This window comes from Limanda limanda, chromosome 20 (assembly GCF_963576545.1).
Source record: "Limanda limanda chromosome 20, fLimLim1.1, whole genome shotgun sequence".
Taxonomy (NCBI): Eukaryota; Metazoa; Chordata; class Actinopteri; order Pleuronectiformes; family Pleuronectidae; genus Limanda; species Limanda limanda.
The window spans coordinates 15,652,086-15,670,797 of NC_083655.1; the positions used below are offsets into that span (position 1 = coordinate 15,652,086).

The 18,712-nt window shown below is 39.8% G+C and overlaps 2 protein-coding genes across 3 annotated transcripts in view; one reads left to right on the plus strand and one right to left on the minus strand.

Annotated features, from left to right (window-relative positions):
* prkdc (protein kinase, DNA-activated, catalytic subunit) overlaps window positions 1–8,704 on the plus strand; it is a 36,286-nt gene extending 27,582 nt beyond the window's left edge. Inside the window, exons 72-86 of the mRNA XM_061093912.1 lie at window positions 198–381; window positions 1,049–1,209; window positions 1,618–1,829; window positions 1,919–2,006; window positions 2,087–2,230; window positions 3,581–3,788; window positions 3,890–3,957; window positions 4,050–4,270; window positions 4,897–4,989; window positions 5,315–5,395; window positions 5,561–5,632; window positions 5,723–5,924; window positions 6,152–6,340; window positions 7,520–7,659; window positions 8,244–8,704. Of these exons, the coding sequence (XP_060949895.1) occupies window positions 198–381; window positions 1,049–1,209; window positions 1,618–1,829; window positions 1,919–2,006; window positions 2,087–2,230; window positions 3,581–3,788; window positions 3,890–3,957; window positions 4,050–4,270; window positions 4,897–4,989; window positions 5,315–5,395; window positions 5,561–5,632; window positions 5,723–5,924; window positions 6,152–6,340; window positions 7,520–7,659; window positions 8,244–8,448 (2,268 nt within the window). The 3' untranslated portion in view covers window positions 8,449–8,704. The remainder of the gene's footprint in view (window positions 1–197; window positions 382–1,048; window positions 1,210–1,617; window positions 1,830–1,918; window positions 2,007–2,086; window positions 2,231–3,580; window positions 3,789–3,889; window positions 3,958–4,049; window positions 4,271–4,896; window positions 4,990–5,314; window positions 5,396–5,560; window positions 5,633–5,722; window positions 5,925–6,151; window positions 6,341–7,519; window positions 7,660–8,243) is intronic.
* An 884-nt stretch (window positions 8,705–9,588) lies between these two features.
* On the minus strand, window positions 9,589–18,168 carry garem (GRB2 associated, regulator of MAPK1). 2 transcript variants are annotated; one of them, XM_061094008.1, is made up of 6 exons: window positions 17,813–18,168; window positions 16,305–16,445; window positions 15,918–16,048; window positions 14,567–15,760; window positions 13,719–13,873; window positions 9,589–13,436 (listed from the first exon to the last, which is right to left on the minus strand). In XM_061094008.1, the coding sequence occupies exons 1-6, from the start codon at window positions 17,931–17,933 to the stop codon at window positions 12,578–12,580; spliced, it is 2,601 nt and encodes an 866-aa protein (XP_060949991.1). In that variant the 5' UTR covers window positions 17,934–18,168; the 3' UTR covers window positions 9,589–12,577. The 2 variants fall into 2 exon arrangements, with proteins under 2 accessions (XP_060949991.1, XP_060949990.1); XM_061094007.1 differs by having other exon boundaries at window positions 9,589–13,439.
* Between the last annotated feature and the right edge of the window lie 544 nt (window positions 18,169–18,712).

The following is an 18,712-nucleotide window of genomic DNA, read 5'->3' on the forward strand; positions in this document are numbered from 1 at the left end:
ATTCTAAATTATACTTTTTTTTTTTTTTTTACAGTACAATTTACAAGAGCTTAACTAGGATTCATGAATATGAATTAGATCACAGCGAATTATGTCCTGCTAACCCTGCTTTGGAGTTTTTAAGGGATGTAACCAGACAATGTGCAAAAGAGAACGAGATGAGGTCTTTTAGTTGCTGAAGACTATTTGTCCTGCAGAAAGTGGAGGAGGGGCTGCAGTCACGAGCGCTGAAGCTGCTTTGTGATGCCACCAGAAAGGCTGATGAAGAGCTTCAGTCTTTTAGTCCGGACATTGTGCAAAGCTGCAGCATCACCAAGACATACATGGCTTTGGCCAACTTCAGTGACAAACTACTACGAGAGGAAGAGCAGAGGGACACCGGTGAGAAATAATTATGTACAAATAATTAATTATGTGCTTTTGTTGAACAGTTTTATCAATGACCACATTCTGGAGAATTGTATTTTCCACATTAGTAACAGTACAGTGCCTGGAGAGGGCACTCCTTCTATACTGTCACATTTTATGCCTGTCAGTCGTACTGCATTTATGTGGTGTCAGAATATTCTGAAAAATTACATTGGGAATGGTAAAATTCACAAACGCCACCTCAAGCCATAACAGTGAATCGGAAAGTCTGTTAAAAAGTTTGTCTGCTATTTGCCTACTTCATTACTTAGGAAGCAATTGATATAATTTTGCAAACAGTTAAACATTACCTTCTAATGTGAACTTGTCTATGTTTATCTCTCAGAAGCACCTAACACCACTTTAACTATTACAGACGTTTTTATGATTGATTTTAAATTATTAATATGTCTGACACACCCAATCCTTTTTCATTGCTATGCAAATATTAGAAAAAGGTGTCAAGATGTTGTTTGAACACTCAAAACACATAAATACATCACAGTTGGATACAGCGTGAGCAATCACATAAAGGGAAACATTTCCCAAAACACTTAAGAAGAAGATTGGGTGTCATGTCAAATGCATTGCACTGGTTATATTATGTATGTAAATATATGTGTGTTCTGTTTTGTCACAGAGAGTCAGTTTCCAGACTTTCTGACACTGCCTGTTCATGTAGTGGACAACATGTTGAAAGCACTGAAGATGAACTCAGAGGAAGCTCGTCTCAAATTCCCACGTCTGCTCCAGATCATCGAGCTGTACCCCTCGGAGACACTGGACCTCATGACAAAAGAGGTTAGTGTGTTAAGACCAGGTATGTACAGCAGGACAAACAACCCACACTTCTATCCACATATAAACACTTTTAAACTTAACATGTCGTTTGATTCATAGCAGCTGTTTTTTATACATGCATTAAGTGTGTTTTTTTCCGCTATTGGGTAGGTCTTTAAGCAGGAAGCATATCAGTAATATATGGATTTCAAGGAGGTAACTGTAGTCAGACAATCTGCAACACTCTGTAAACGACAAATATCTTATCTGCAGTGGAAACCAGGCCAATAAATCATAAAATAATGATGAGCATTTTAAAGCCTTCTCAGTTAAATTCTACATCACTGCTGTCATGAGGACCCTTAATTTCAACTTGATAGTATTCTCTGATGTACGTGTGCTCCAGTTGACACCACTGTCTGTATTTAGATGACATCAATTCCCTGCTGGATGCTGATTAGCTGGATCAGTCAACTGGTCGCCCTGTTGGACAAGCCACAAGCTGTGGCAGTGCAACACTGCATCAGGCAGATAGCAGAGTGCTACCCTCAAGCCCTGGTTTACGCTCTCATGATCAGCAGCGAGAGTTTTCAGTTTGAGGACTCGGCAACAGGACACCATCAGCAGGAATTTGTCAACAGGTAAACTTTCTAATGTTCTGCCTGAGGAGCAGAGAAAAATTACATTGCAGCAAGTGTGATTTTTATGAACATTGTTTCTGTGTGTACAGGCTCAGGAGCATGCTGGATAAGGGAGGAGCTGTGAAGAAATTTGTGGACGCGCTGCAGCAGCTCACAAATCCTGAGATGATTTTTAAGGTAACAAGTTCAACTGTGAGTTAATCAAGCTGCCATCAATTCATTTATGGGACTTGAATATTTTAATGTGGTCCGCACAGGATTGGTGGGATTCCGTGAAAAACGAACTGGACAAACCGAGCTTTGACAAGAAGAAGATATGTGACCTGTATGACGAGATGCACTCTTCCCTTGGGGATCAGGACGCAGAGGGTCAAGGGCCGTTTCGCAAGAAATTTATCAAGGTTTGCTGTTAACTTTGATTGTTCAACTTGGTATAGATAGCGTATATGACCATAGATACAATGACAATTTATCATAAATATGCAAGTTTTCTATCTTTTGCTAATCACCAAATAGTATAACATGAAGGAGTATTAGAGCATGTATAAGAAAAGAGATGATGAAGCTGTAATTAACCAGACACTTATTCTTAATATTAAGTCATAATTAGGGCTGGGCAACGATTAAAAGTTTTAATCGCGATTAATCGCATGATTTCCCTGATTAATCACGATTAATCGCATTTGTATACGCAAAATCAAATAATTAATTAAAAAGTAGTGTATAGCGCAATTTTATTTTCAATGTTCTGCCATATGAACGAAAGTGTAACATTTGTTGTGCAAACACTTTTAACATCAGCATTTAATACAGTAGCAGTTAAATCAAATATTCAGTGTAAATCTCAACTTAACAATGTTATCAAAGCAAATACAAAATTAAAGGTCAATGCCACTGCCAGGGCATTAATGTTATCCTCTTCGTTATTTAAAATGTATACTCCTCCCTGCGTCTAACGTAGTCTGCCGAAGCCTCGCTCCGCTCACTGTTTCGTTGAGTGATTTGCTGATATCAACTGTGTGTTTTGCATTGAGGTGATATTTTAGACTGGAAGTACTCCGGTGATAAGAAAATTCACCTTGGCAGTGGCTACAAATTATTTTGTTTCTGTCGACTCCGCCGTCTGGAAGAACTTTAAAATGAAAATGGCCATGTAAAAGCTCCATACCCTTATCCATGGTTGTTTATCCGCCAATTATTTTCTTTTTTCCGGTTCCGCAGCAGTCAGCAACAGACTTTCACAAAATAAAAGCCTGACTTTCACAATAAAACAATAAATAATCAAACCTGAGTTAATGCGAGATAAAATAATTGTCTGAGTTAAATAAGTGATGAGTTAACTCGATTAATAGAGTTAAGTTGCCCAGCCCTAGTCATAATATTATAACATTCAAGTCTTAATATTAGAAGAAAAAAGTTGTACAAAATATACAGTCACAACTTTACAAGAGTAAAGGGGGTGCTCCCTTCAGTTTCACTCCTTCTGGATCCAAAATCTTGAAACGGTCTCATTGTTTAACTATTAAAGCTCTTTGAACATCACTCAGATGTTGTCAAAGAGACACTCCACCACGACCAAATAGTTCTTTATCAGCAAAAGAGTCAATTTCATTCAAGCCTTTGTGGTTCTTTTTTTTAAATAGTTTGAATACACCAATACACAAAAGCTATAACTGTAAAGATGCGAACAAGACATCACCTTATTTGTTTCTGTGTTTTTCATTGCAGTCGTTTTTTTTTTGATTTCACAGAAATTTGCCAAAGATGTAGAGAAGCTGCTGGGAGCTAAAGGCAGCAAGCTGTTTGAGAAGAGGAAAAACGACTCGTTATTGCGGCAAGTGGATGAGCTGGCAGCATCCATGCGTGAATTTCAGACAGAACCTGGGAATTTAAAAGAGTACTCACCTTGGCTCAGTGGGTTTAAAGCGGACCTGTTCAGCAATGAGCTGGAGATCCCAGGTCAGTAGTTCAATTGAAAAGATCACCACTGATATCAGGGTCTGGAAATATGGTGAATTGTTAGTGTTTTGGTCAGCCAAAATGTGTTCCTGTTTTTATAGGACAGTATGATGGTCGATCAAAGCCTTTGCCAGAGTACCATGCGAAAATAACAGGCTTTGATGAAAGGGTATGCTTTTATTCTTGTTCACTTTAAACTAATTCAGTTTAAATGTTTTAATAGTCCAATTGCATGTGATTGCGTGAACTTTTATCCTGCAGATTAAGGTGATGTCCTCCATCCGTCGCCCCAAACGTCTGATCATCCGTGGGGATGACGAGCGGGACCACCCCTTTCTTGTGAAGGGTGGGGAGGACCTCCGCCAGGACCAACGCATCGAGCAGCTTTTTGGCGTCATGAACATTTTATTGAGTTACGACGCTGCCTGCAAACGCAGAGGCTTGCGGCTCCGCACCTATCAAGTCATTCCCATATCCAGAAGGTAGTGTCCACCAATTTCTCTATTATTACTATTGCAATCGACAAACACATTATTTTTCCATCTTAATCATGAGCGTGGTCTTTCACTTTGAGAGCAGGATTTATTTTCACTTCAGGTTTTGTATTTCCTTCACTCAAAACCCCGTGCTCACACTCAAATAGTCCCTGCTTGTGCTCTGTTTGCTCTGTTCGTGCACAAACTGGGCACGTGCAGTCAGATATTTTATTGCTTGGATGGATTTCCTGCGCTCCAGCTTCAGCTCTTCTTCTCGCGCTCACCCTGCTTCTGTGCACATTCTGTTTCTGTTCTATGTAGGTTTTTTTTTAACTAGTCTTTTAAAATTCCCCAACCAATAGAATGTCAGGTGTAGTGTTACCCGCCCTTTTTGCAGGTGTGTAAATGAAGCAATGGAAGTACTTGCTGTGGAAGTGAAATCAATAAGACCTGCTCTCAAACTGAAATAACACACTCTTGAATAAACAGAGGGGGGAAAAAACATACAAAAAAAACATTTATTTATTCTTTAACTATATCTCTTTTATTTTGCCAGTCATTGCAACCAGGCCCTGACACTGACCGCCTATTATTATGGTATAAGATACAACAGGAATGTTATGTGTTCACAGAATTGGTCTGATTGAATGGATGGACAATACGTGTACTCTGAAAGACTTCCTGTTAGGCACAATGACTGAGGAGGAACAGAAAACATCAAAGAGGTACAGTATTGACGTTACACTCTAATAACTTTCTGTTGAACACTTTCAAATGTGTTATTCATATTATATATTAAACAACAACAACAATTTATAAATAAAGGTCTTCAAGCCTAAACAAAAACATCATCTTTATTTTACTTTTTCACAACAACAATCTAATGAAAATAATCAGTGTGATCTATGTTCATTTATAAAAAAAAATGGGATTTATATTTAATCAATCATAAATATATATTCTAAAAAGAGTTTTATAGTGTTATCCATTATTCTAATAATTGATTATTGGAACTTTTCTCTTCTGATTTGATGATTTCCTCTTCTTAAGGGTTCCTGAAGTCTACAATAGATGGCTTTCAACCTTTGCTCCCAAAGTGAGTGGTATCAAACTGTATGGTCACGCTTACAAGTAAGTCCATTCGTGATGAGTTTTGTTCGTAAAGCACTGGGTACAGACAGTAATTAACAGATTAATTCAATTTTGTTGTTTATAATTGACTATGCCCAGCTCTTACAATCTGAACCTACTTTTTTAACATATGTCCTGAGCATGAACATATTTATTCTTTCCCAGGAATGCAAAGCGTGCCGATGCAGTGAGCAACTTTTTGAAAGTGTTGCAGCATGTGCCCAGTGATCTGCTGAAGTAAGTCAAAAACTCTCTTGATAATAAAAGTGCTCATTACGGTTGACACTTGACAGGCAGAAAGCATTATTTCTCTTTTGCACTTTTTAGGAGAGCTTTTCTGAAGATGTGCAACAGTCCAGAGGCTTTTCTCTCCCTGCGATCTCACTTTATCAGCTCTCATGCTTTGCTGTGTGTGAGCCACTGGATTCTGGGCATCGGAGACCGACATCTCTCCAACTTCATGATCAACATGGAGACAGGGGGCATGATCGGCATCGACTTTGGTCACGCATTTGGTTCAGCCACACAGGTCACCATGAATATAACATATAATTTAATAATCTATATAGCATGTAATATGTAAAATGCATCGATAAAAAGGAGGCAAAAAACAGTTAAGATTAAATGCATGAAGATTTCCAGACTCTACCCAACACACAATTAGATCAGTCTAACATAAACAGTCAAAAAGTGTTTTTTTTTTTTTTTGTCCAGCTGTGTAAATGTGAATTGACACTGTATAATATGTCCTCACAGTTCCTCCCTGTGCCGGAGCTCATGCCTTTCCGCCTGACCAGTCAGTTTGTCAATCTGATGCAACCCTTGAAGGAGTCTGGTTTGATCCAGAACGTCATGGTTCACTCGCTGCGAGCCTTCAGGGCTGACCCAGACCTTCTGCTCAACACCATGGATGTGTTTGTTAAGGAACCATCGCTGGACTGGAAGGTAACTCTCACTCTTGCTTCAGAGATCCCACTAAATGTTGAGTGTTTGACAAGTGAGTAGGAAAGATAAAATGTCAAAGTCTCAGTAAGAAAAGTTAATAATGTGTTGGGTTTTTTATATGTAAAGGCTCTTATATACTACTACGTGTCCGTTTCTCGGAGAGGTCTCAGCGGGTGGCGAAGAGTCTTTTTGATATTTACTTCTCCGACACAGTACGTCCGGAAAAAATTCATCGCCAAACCCATAGGTGGCGCAACGGAAGATGAGCTCAGAGAAGCCTACCCCATTTGGGAAGAAGAAGTCCACGTGTATCTGTTTACATGTTAGCCTGCCTCCCACACACTGAACCATGGCAACTAACAGAACTAAATAAAGTGACACCCAGCGGGTCAAAATGCTGATGTAATCGTTTCTTAGCGCAGCTACATGTAGCTAGAAGCTACCCGGAGCTAGCTCCCCCCCAGCTTCACACACAGTCAGCAGGGACTCCCGACACTAACCACTACCCAGTGTTTGCTTCTAACCTGACGGTATTGTAGAAACAGTGTCATGATAGAAGTGGAATAAAAGTCGTGACGGCGGGTTTTTGCACTGTTACCACCGCAGTTAGCATGGTGGCTAGCGCCGTTTTGAAAGCTCGTTATGACCGTATGTGACCGTGCACACATGCCCTCAGTGCTCTATGAGCCACCGTCAGCCGGACAACTCCGCTGGCTTAACACACACGTCACATTAATCGTAGAATCATAGTTGTGTCCGTGTTTGTGGCTACAAGTAAACATGAAGTTTGAGGTCCGGAAATACGGAAATGACGTCATACGGAAATGATGTCGTTCGCAGACCAATCACAGCCAAGAGCTGTCCCAGGGGTCTCCAAAATAAACACGTACAGTTAGAAAAATCAGACCTGTACGAAAAGCTCTCCGTAGCGCTCGGAGAGGGCGTTCCACGACGGATAGGGCGGTCTTATCTGTCCGTAATAGAAAAAACGGAGAGGCATAAATTGGCCTTAACAGCCAAACTAGTTATTTGTATAGCCCATAGTTTTCTATTTTAATATTTTGCAAGAAAGGTTGAATTCATTAACTGCATGTTAAATGAATTCTGTTTTTAACCTTTCCTTCCCTCATACTGTAAAAAAACGTGTTACCAGTGACCTTTCTAATCGCTTTTACACAGAACTTTGAGCTGAAACAGCTGAAGAAAGGAGGCTCGTGGACAAAGGACATAAACACCAAAGAAATCAACTGGTATCCATTACAGAAGGTGAAATTCGCAAGAGAAAAACTAGAAGGAGCAAATCCAGCTGCTATAACCAGGTAGGTCCTCAAATCATGCTGTTAATTAATCATTAACGCTGGGGGGTTTTCAGTTAAAGATGAGTTACAATTAAAAGCACTGTTGGTGTCCAATATTGTGGAATGACTCAGCTTTATAACTTCCAGTATTAAACAAATGCACAAGATATATTGTTATTGTTATATAATTTTAAAACGGTGAATTTATAACACTTTTTATGTATCAGTTTCTTCAAATTCTGCACAAACATTCACTTTTACTCAAATTGACTGATTAGACTTTGGTGGTCAGAGGTCAAGGTCACACTGACATTATGAAACATGAACCAAATCAAATAGTTAAAGTGCACGCAATAAATCTTTCTTAAGGATGGTTTCTGTTATGAAAGTGCTACAATTAAAATTACCTGCTTGATGAAATGCTCAGGTTTTGTTACAACTCTCAACTCTGATAAAAAAAATATATATATATATATTGTGTACATTCCTTTGTTATCTCATCGGGCTGTTCACCATGATCTAATTTATGCCTCCGATGCCCACTTATACCAATAACATCTATCTTAAATATGACATTTCACTTGTGTGTTGGTTTATTTTATCAGTGAGGAGCTGAAGCTGGGCTTTGAGAAGGACCCGGCCTTTCCAGGCATGCAGTCTGTGGTCCTGGGATCTCAAGAGCACAACATCCGTGCTAAACTTCCACCTGCGGGCCTTTCAGCAGAGAAGCAGGTGGAATGTCTACTCGACCAAGCCATGGACCAGAATGTGCTCGGCAGGGTTTGGGTGGGCTGGGAGTCATGGTTCTGATTGTTTGATCTGTGTCGTACAAATATCTAGAATGTCAAAAAATTTGTAGGAAAGGAAATCTGTGATGTTTAAAGATTCTTGTAATCTCAAATGATTCTCCCTTTGATTTCATGTATTGTGTCATGGCAGAGTTTTTCAGGCAGGATCCACATATTATCTCATACTGAACAAACAAAAGCTTGAAAGAAACATGGGATTCAGTAATTGTAACAGATGAAGATCCTTTTTTACTTTAAAATAAATCTGAGAAATTGTTGGTGTAGACTTCTTCATTTTGCACATATCAGAGGGTAGCGATGTGGTTTCATCTTGTTCTTAGTTAAGTTTTTCAGTTTAAACCTCTTGAAGGGAAAAAGCGGAATTGTTGTTACTACAAACTGTGAGTTTCAGGTTAGAGTCTCAGAGTTTTAAGGTAACCACAGCTCTGCTCTTGTTTTGTAAGGCAGGAAATGGTGGCTGTGTTTCTACACTAAAGCAGAAGTGATGAAGCACCTACTTGTTCCTGGGAAACTTCTGATCTGACCTTCAATGTGTTGCTACAAACCAGCAAACTGCTGAACACTGATTAAATGCGACCGTATCATCTTGATCAAGAACATTCAAGAAAAATGTCACCTAATATCTGAGCAGGTAGGGCTGCAGTGCAAGATATAATCAATTAATCTCTCAATTATCTAAATTAATAATAAAAACAGGAAAATAAATATCCATCGCAATATCCCAAATAGTTCATCAGTGTTGCTTTATCCAATGAAGAGCAAGAAAATATGTGATAAGCAGGTCATCACATTCAAGGTGAAATTGTTTTATGTTACTAATTGGAAGAATGGCTTAGTTGACTTAGTTAACTTCCGATTATTTGGCCATTGACTGACCAAATAATCATCCGCCTACTCTGAACGCCCAAATTACTGATCCTGTTTACTTAGTATTTTGTGATTAAATATACAATTATGTAGACAGATTTAAACAAGCATTCTGATCAATCTAAAATTTTCATCACACATTGTGTTTTGCTAAGGCAGATCCTCTTCATTGTAAATAAAGTGCAAGTGAGCAATGTCAAACTAATTCCTTGTCTAATCTCACTGACATGTAGATTTGCATTAATGAAACAGGGACATTAGTTAATCCATTTTTTATAGAACATACAATCAAATATAGGCAAACAAGACTTAAGTTGAAAGCGACTGTTCATAACTCAAGATTTCAGAACAATATGCTTCTAAATTGCCATCAAACCCACTGTCAGTCATTTCCCTCCCGTTTGCACTAATATGGCAATCATTCATCAAATCCTTAGTCCACAGCTGTTAGGCATTACCAACATGGAATGCGCTTTAGCATTGACTTCCTGCTGCTGATGGTGTGTATGTGACTGGGCTTTTTAAATCGTAGTGTACTCCCAGTTTGCATTTCAGAATTAGTCAAGAAAAATGACTGACGTCCAGCATGTTTTTCTCCAGAAATTAACACTGGATATTAAAACACAAGTAAATACTCCACTGACTTTTTCTGTCAATCTTACATGGTTCTTCGTGCTCCTCCGCATGGTCCCTTTCGTGCACCACGTATCTTGCATAACTGCCATAAGATAATAGTGTCAAGAGACATTCCCCATTAAAAAATATGGATACTGTGGCGAAGTTGCAAAGAAAGCAGAAAAATAACCTGGACACATGGCTTATCAACAATATTTTTGTGGCCACTGTCCATGTAATGAGATTGAGGCTGGCAGGTTCTCTTTCTTCATGAATGTTATTTTAATGCGAGTAGAACCCAAGTTTTTTTTTTTTCGGAATAAAAAAAAAGTACAGAAATTTGAACATAAGCTTTTTCCTCAACAAAAATAATTAACATTAGTAATCACTTAAAAGAATTTACAATAACTTTGCATTTACATACAAAAAGAAAATATCAAGAAAACTATGTAACACCCAACTGCAGATAGTGACAGGGGGGGAAAAACAACAGCTGTTGGTTGCTGAGGCACCTTCATATATCACCAACACAAATGGTCGAAGAATAACTGTTCTGCATATTTCATGTATGTCAAATAACTGCATAAATAAATCGACTCTGAATCAAGGCTATAAGGGGAAAAAAGTACCGTATATAAAAACCATTATTTCTCATTATCGCACACATCAATTTTAATCTTAGTTCACATGTCTCTGAAGGTTGTGATACACACTTGACAACACTTCCACAGTTCACGAGATGTTAGAGCATATTCTCATGACGAGAGACTGGTAAAATGAAAACCTTTAAGCTAAAGTGAAATATCACATATATATTTTAAGGTCTCTGGGTTAAGGCGCGGAAAAGCTTTTACTTGTTTCTTGCATTAGGACACTTGTAATACAGACAATGAGGACACTGGAGACGTACCATTTTAGTTATGAAAAAGTATGTAGTGCATTCACTCTCCTTCAACACAGACATTTTTCTTTTATAGGTTTATATTTATGACCTTAACTGCAAGTAATTAATCAACCAAAGTGCATGATGCATGTTAGTTTTTAGTAAGGGTAAGGAGACAATTACTTTTTTGTGATAAATAACCTCAACTTGGAGATGTTTTTTTAGGTAAAAATAAGAAGTTATGTAGATTAATTAAATTTCATATTAAAAAGGCATCAAAGAGAAATAAGACCTTGCATGAGAAGAGTTGACAAATACAACATCTCTTCAGAAACCATCATTTGATTTGGCTCACTCTTAACTAACATGTTCTGTAGTGGACAATGTTACACCCAGAATAGAGATGTAATTTCTTATAACAACCCCCCGTTGGTTTAAATGCATGCAACAAATCTTCTGAAACAAGACGAGAAAACGACAGTTAACCGACACTGTAGGCCGCCCTCAGATCCCACTTTCCCCAATTAACTGCCAAAGGAACTGTATATCAATCAGATACAATAGGGTTACAGCACTGTCTAATTCTTGCCATGTAGATAAATAAAACAAGAGTGTTCTGATGCAGATGAAACTCCGTAAAAAACAGGTTAGAGGGGTAGATTTTTAAAAGAGCACAAATAGATTTTGTTTAGAGCCCGGCCGATGTATTGGTGAAAAATATCAGCCAATATAAACCATTCACTGATATCAATGTCTGCATTTATGTTTGCTGATATAACCTTTTTTACAGAATAATACATTATTACACATTTTTAAGGACAATGCGAACATGTTCATTTTCTAAAGTCAAGTTCTACACATTTGATTCTATTAGATTTTCTTCCTATTTGTAGTTATTTAAACTGAAAATGTCAATTCAATCATTTTCATAGGCTACATTTTGTTGTCTTAAGGGAGCTCTTTGGAACGATTGCCCATTACCCTCAAATATATATCAGACGATGTGTATCGGAAGATATCTAATATCAGTATCGGCATCAACTTCCAAAATAACCAATATCGGTCAAGCCCTAATTTTATTACATGTTAGCAGCATATAGGCTAAATCAACTGTTGACATATGTATGATGCACTTTCATTAACTTTCCATCACGTTGTGAAAACTGTGGGACTATATCCCATACATAGAACTAAAAACAGTGCATACATCACACATCACTAATTGTAACTATATAGTTACATGCTCGAGATGTTAGTTTATAATTAGATTTTTTTTAATAAAACAAATGTGATAATTTTGTGGGTGTTATTATATCCAGCGAAATTTCCAACTATTTACTGTTTTTAACAGTTTTCAGTGTGTTAAATACACATATACTACAGTCCAATGTGTACTCTTTTAAAAATCATCAAATTTTCGCAATTTACCTTGAAAGGAATTACCCATATACTCATCAAGCAGATTCTTAATTATAATGTTTTACTGTCCCCTCCTCATCTCTGTTTGGATTTAAAGTTTGCATACTGACTTGAAAACATTTATGTGGGTGAAAAACATAAAAATGTCTTCATCAAAGTGCCACATGACTTCATACAGTAAGTAAATAGCAGTCACAGATTGTGTTTGTGGGTTAAGAGGAACCCAACAAGTAAATAAATTCATATTATACAAAAAAAAAATCTTTGTGGCTTGGTGTGCATAGCATATATACTGAAGGCATGTCTTGCTCTGCTTTACAGCAGGCGTTAGTGTCACATACTATAGTTATATCTTGGGTCTCCATCCGTTTATGAACTGCATTAGTTTCTTCACCTGCAGTTTGCTTAGCTTGAAGTCCTCTGACAAAATCTCCTCAGTGAGCTGCAGGAGTAAATTGCCATCTATCTTCTCAGACACAAAAAGAGTAACAATGTCATCTGGCAGGCCAATGAATCTCAGAGATTTGGACACCTCTTCAATGGAGAGGCCAGCAAGGCTGGACGGAGGCTGCCACTGTGCACTGGCCGACACGGATGGACAGTTGGGAGTCAATGAATCACAGATGGAATATATCTCTTTGGTACTCTGCTCCTGTTGAGTAAGCGAACAATCGGAAGTTTTGTGCTTTGCGTCATAAGTTGACACTGGCATAAAGTCTGTGCAGTTCTTTATGGCATTTGGTTTTGGCGTTCTCGGGGGTAAAATGGGACAAGAGAGGCTCTGCTTGGTGTTAGATTCTTCTATTGGCTTGTCTCTGTACACCTCTGAATTGTAACTCGAAGATTTTGTGCAGACCTGACTCAGAGAAGCATTCTGCAACATGAAGTCCTTACTGCATTGTGCGTGATCTCGGCCTTCAAAGTCGACAAGGCTTGACGTACAGGTTTTTGGGGTGCTTGGGGATCTCTTCCTAGGGTAACTGTAGTAACTCCGGCAGCTAGCTGGTAGAAATTCCTCCATGCAGTGTGATTCTCCTACACTGAAATTGTTTGGCCAAGACAACCTGGAGGACATCCCATCTAGTGACAGGCTACCAGTGGGCAAAGTGTCATTTGGCTCAGTGCTGTTTGATTTAACCCAGTTACAGGGGTAGCACACGTGGCTTTGCTCTTGTGGGTCGGCTGCTTCTTCTTCACATGCTCCACTTCTGATGGGAAAACATAGTATTTAGTAGTAGAATAGGAAACTTCCTCTAGGTCTCATAATGACAATTATTTTTGAACCTCACTGAAATGTCTCATTAAAATACTTCATCAACACAGCTTAGCACACAGAAAAGAATTCAAAAGCATGTAGGTGGATTTAGAAAGCTTAACAGAGAGCATGGTTGTCTATGACTTTGAAATGTCCACATATATCAACTTCACTTTAGTCAAATGAAATATAGAGAAGTCAGAGAGTGTTATGAAACGCTTCCAGTTCTTACATGTTGTGGAGACCAGAGGAATAATAGGAGAGAGTTGGACTTGGAGAACGAGTCTCTTGCTGCCGAGGCTTTGACAGGATGGGCACCGATGGCATCAGTTTCAAACTTCGTGGAGGGATTGGTGGGGCATTCAAAAGACGACATTCTTCCTTCACCTACAAAGGAAATGACCTGACTGTGAAACTGACAGCAAAACTAACATGTTCACTTTTTAGGGTTAGACACAGCTTTTATTTATAATCCATAAGGCTTTTATTTTAACAAAACCTGTTTTTGATACTATTTAGTCAGCATTTTATCTGCAAGAGCAAAATCCACCTATTTACATTATTTTTATAGAAATTATATTGGAGGCGGGGTCTGCGATTCATGCTTTTTTTGAGGATTACTTTTGCGTTCACTTGCAAAGTTTTTGCTTCTATTCGTTCTGAGCCACATGTAGTACAATGCAGCTCTGGCCACATTTTTTGTCTGAGTCTGTCTGTGTCTGCGAAAAAACTAACTGAGCCTGATCAGAACCCAACAGGGACTCTTTTTTTTGTGTCCAAACCTAACCCAAGGCCAATGTAGTTAAAACATAACATTGTCACCACAGATGATCGTCAGCAGAAACCAACTCTACTGTGGCCTGCTGTTGTCTGAGGTAGGAAATCAGATTGCATGTGCAGTTATTACTGACTGAAGTCTTTATCAAAACAGTGTGAGCTTTTTGGATTGTGCAGTAAACTGACACATTGCATGACCCGGTCATATTTCTGACAAAGTTGATGAGTTTGCTGTAACCACTGTAACCACAGATGCAAAGAAATGAACCAGGACTTAAACTTTAGTTTGAGAATTTTACTCACAGCTTCAGATTTGGGTGGGACCGGAGGTGGAGAAAGAGCGACATCCGGACTGGTTATTGCTCCAAGAGGACAAGTGACTGGGTATGACAGGGCTGCTGTTGTGCCGCAGCCATTGTTGATGCCTCGGATTCCCTCACTTGAAGAGGGTTTTGGGATCTGACCTCTCAAGTGATCTAACCACAGCTCCTCATACGGAACATCTGACTTGTCGAAGGGCGGTTGTTGGCTTGTGCTGTCCAGCAGCTCAGGGAAAAAAATGTCATTTTCTCCAGAGTCTGAAGGAATGCTATCGGAGGGCAGAAGAGCCCAATCCCCACACAGTGTCATACAGCCCTGTAAGTTGACCTCGCTGTTTCCATGCAGGTTGCTGCCGTATACGCACACAGAGAGTCTGTGGAAGGACTGGGTGAGCTCATCCCGGGCATAAGTTAAAGAGCTGGGAATCTGCATGTGACCGGGACACCCATTGGAGCTGCTGCTGCCTCCGCTGCAACTACCATTCCCACTGCTTTTCTTAGGACTCTTACCATCGTCGTTCCAGTCTGTCCGCACATTACGCACGGCGCGGGAATAGTAGTCTATGTCAAACTGCTCCTGGCAGAAGGAGTACCAGCGATGCACCATAGTTTCTAGCCACAACTCTCCCTGCAGCAGTTCCTCTGGAATAATACATCTAGGCATGGCCATATGAAAGGGGAAATGGATGGGGATTATTTTGTTGCTTCGCAGAACGCAGCACACAACCACCGTCTTTGTCTGAATGTTGACCAGTTTATAGCGATGGCCCTCGCGGATGAGGTGGAGGTCATGCTGGTTGCGTGGTGGACTGCTGGGTACCGTGACATTGACTGGGAGACGAGTTTTCTCTACAATGTTCCTGATGATGTGCTCGCCGTCCTGCATCTGAAGCTCCAGAGGACTACAAGTGCTGAATCTGCCTTTGCACTGGAAAGGCAGGCTGATGCTCTCGTTGGTGCGATGGTTCATGCAGATCAAACACGGCATCTTGCCTCGACCAATCTTACTAATTGAGTTCAGCTTCCCAATCTTCTTGAAAATGGTGTTAAATCTAGATTTTTCTTTGAAGCACTTGGCGTAGAGGATCTCAGCCTGGCCCATTAATGTCAGTTCATCGCCGGTGCTCAGTGTGATGTTGTAAACTTCTGTGTCTTCATTACATTCCCCTGACGCCATCTGTGCCAAAATGACATGGAAAAGAATAAACCATGAGGCTGGTAAATCAAAATTTGAAGAGTGAAAAGAAGTTCGAACTAAAAACTGATCCCAACAAAGAAAGATTGGAAAAATACATTTTAATAAAAAGTGAAACACTTTAACAAATCAAATGTACCTTAACATTGAAAGTGATCTCCTCCATGACATACACTCTCTCAGGGAATGCTTTGGCCACCTCCTCCACACTGTTGAAGTACTGCACAGGCTCCTTGACATCTCTGTCCTGCTCCAGTAGCTTAAACTGGCCTTAAGGAAGGAAGGAAAATACATATTATCGCAACTGACTGGGTCAAGCAAGCATTGAAGCATCACTAACTGGACTGTAGTGCAATGCAACCTACATCCTCCATTGCATTGTCAGAGTTTGAGAGTGTGAGGGCTTTGCTGTGAGTGTTTAACAAGTTTTCAAAAGGGATAGTAATGGGTAGCTCATAACCAGATAAATGTTAACAAAAGACAATACTGGGCTAAACTAGGACAATTCTGTCTAGATGTGTCTCACCTTCATAGTGTACTGGGATCTCTATTTTGGGCCCAATGACATAGTGGCCCTCTTCGAGACTGTGAGCGGTGATCGTCGTCCACTGACGACAGGAATGAATCAAGAGGTAGTCATTGTCTCTGAGCCCTTCCACCAACTGACCTGCAGGAATGAAAACAGGGAATAATTTATGCATCTCAAATAAAAGAAATATACTCTACTGCGTCCCATTCAAAATCTACCTCTGCCACTACCATTGCCCAATTTAATACTATCTGCCTGAGATATCATACCTGTTTACATCAATCATCATCAACACTTTGTTTATAAGCTCAGCTTCTTTAAGGTTATGTTGTTCTCACTGGATATGTCAAATATTAGTTGGAAATTTCAATATTTCATGACTCTAAACGCAAGTCATGATTGTGCAAAATGGCAGCATATATCAAGAAGTTATTCTGAAACTGAGGTATATGTAATGGGAATTGTATATGCTTTTGACTCTTTTTCCTGGTGTTCCTTGCAGTATTACATCATTTCCTGGGTTTAATATGGATAACAAACCCACTGTAGCTCCCTTCCATGCAGTTTTAATGGGTGCTTTGCTTTCCCGATCCATACCACATCCTTCAACCAAGTTTCGAGAAAGTCTGTTCTGATGTTTTTGTGAAATCTTTCTTACAAAGTAACAAACGGACAAAAGGGAAAACATAAGTTCCCTGGCGGAGGTGTTGAACCATAATGATCATGGTGATTGCTCCTAACATTTCAACATCATGTGTGAGGAAGACCATGGCGACTGTTTCCTTTCTCAGTGTCACTTGAAGCACCATTCAGATCATTGGCATTGGATTACACAGCACTCAATTCACTTTCCTCCACAGACAGTGACTAATGCCCTAATCCATACCTCTCTGAAACACAAGCACTACAATTTAAAAGCACAATGCATCAGCACAGTTCTGCTCAGGAGTGTGACAGAGGACTGGATCATGAAGACCAACATGACAACCCCCTGCTGGTGTCACAATGGCTCCATTGCTGTACTAAACATGACCCTAACCCCATGTTAGATTTCATTTAACTGACGCTTTTATCAAAAGCGACTTGCACTGGTCTGTTTCGTTGCAGGGTCATTGTCACGTTAAACTTCTTGATGAGCTGAGTTTTAAGCCTCTTCTATCGACATATCAGATAAGGGCTGAAACTCAACCTGCAGAAAATGTTACATTGCACTGGAGATTTATCTTCACAGCAGTAATTACAGTCATCTGATGCTTTTATATGCTGTCCCTTAACATTTACCTCTTCTTCTTTTACTCTAATGAATCGGTTTTAATTCCACAACTAAAGCACATGTGTACATGGCATCTACACAATAACACCATCGTTATCCAACACAAACTAGACCATGTTGTTGGACAAACATCAAGAAAATCGCCTGAGTTTACCCTTGCTGCTAACCAGCTGCTAGCCCCCGCTGCTAGCTGTAGCACGGAGACTTGTGCCAGTGTCAGAAAGTTACTAACCGTTGTCCAGCTTGGCAATTTGTGGCAGCCTGTATGCGCTGACGAGTTGATCTAATGGCAGGGACGTCGTGCTCCACGTTACTTCTTTCAAATTGTTGTACAACATTGTTCCAAGGTCCATCTTGGCTAGCTGGCATTAGCCAACCGGGGGAGCTACTGGCCTCACTGCGCGTAAACACGGTCGCAAAACGCTACGCTTCACTAACCAGCTTCACAACACACCGAGTCTCCATCTAGGGCGTCACGTTCGGCATGTGTCTCGTTTACCGACGCACTGTCGTCTGCCTAGTTAAGACGCGTTGTCCGAAAGCGTAGCACAGCCATGTTTGTTTAGCTAGCGACGGGTGCATCGAGGAAAGTCAGCCACACGAACAGCGGAAACACGTAATTTGTTCTTTTAAAGTAAAATCGTTGTTTACTTTGAGAGTTAAACAACACGAGCAAACACAATGCGGCTCAGTGTGTGCGTGGCGTATTTGCAAATGGAAGAACATTGCTTCCATTAAGTGGAGATTTTGCTCTGTGAAGTTTAGCCCTGATGCTGAAGACTGTCAAAATACATAACAGTCTCTTCCAAAATAAAACACCACCTGTTGATCAGTTATAAGGCTTCAGAGTGATTACAGAAGAATAGCTACATTCTTATCTCTGTGTACTTACGTTGTTATTATACTTTCTATATTTTTACTCAGAAGGATATGTTTTCATTGGGAGGTGTTTGAGTCCACGAAACACTTTAGGAGTGTCAGGGGTAAACAGCTTTGCAGCCAAATCCAATACAATTTAAGGAAATGGTGACAACTTATTCTAACGTATGAAACCACATAATAAAATCATGAAATGGCTCCATACTGCTACTGTGGCGTCATCCAAGTGTCCCTAAGCCCCAGCACTTAATTT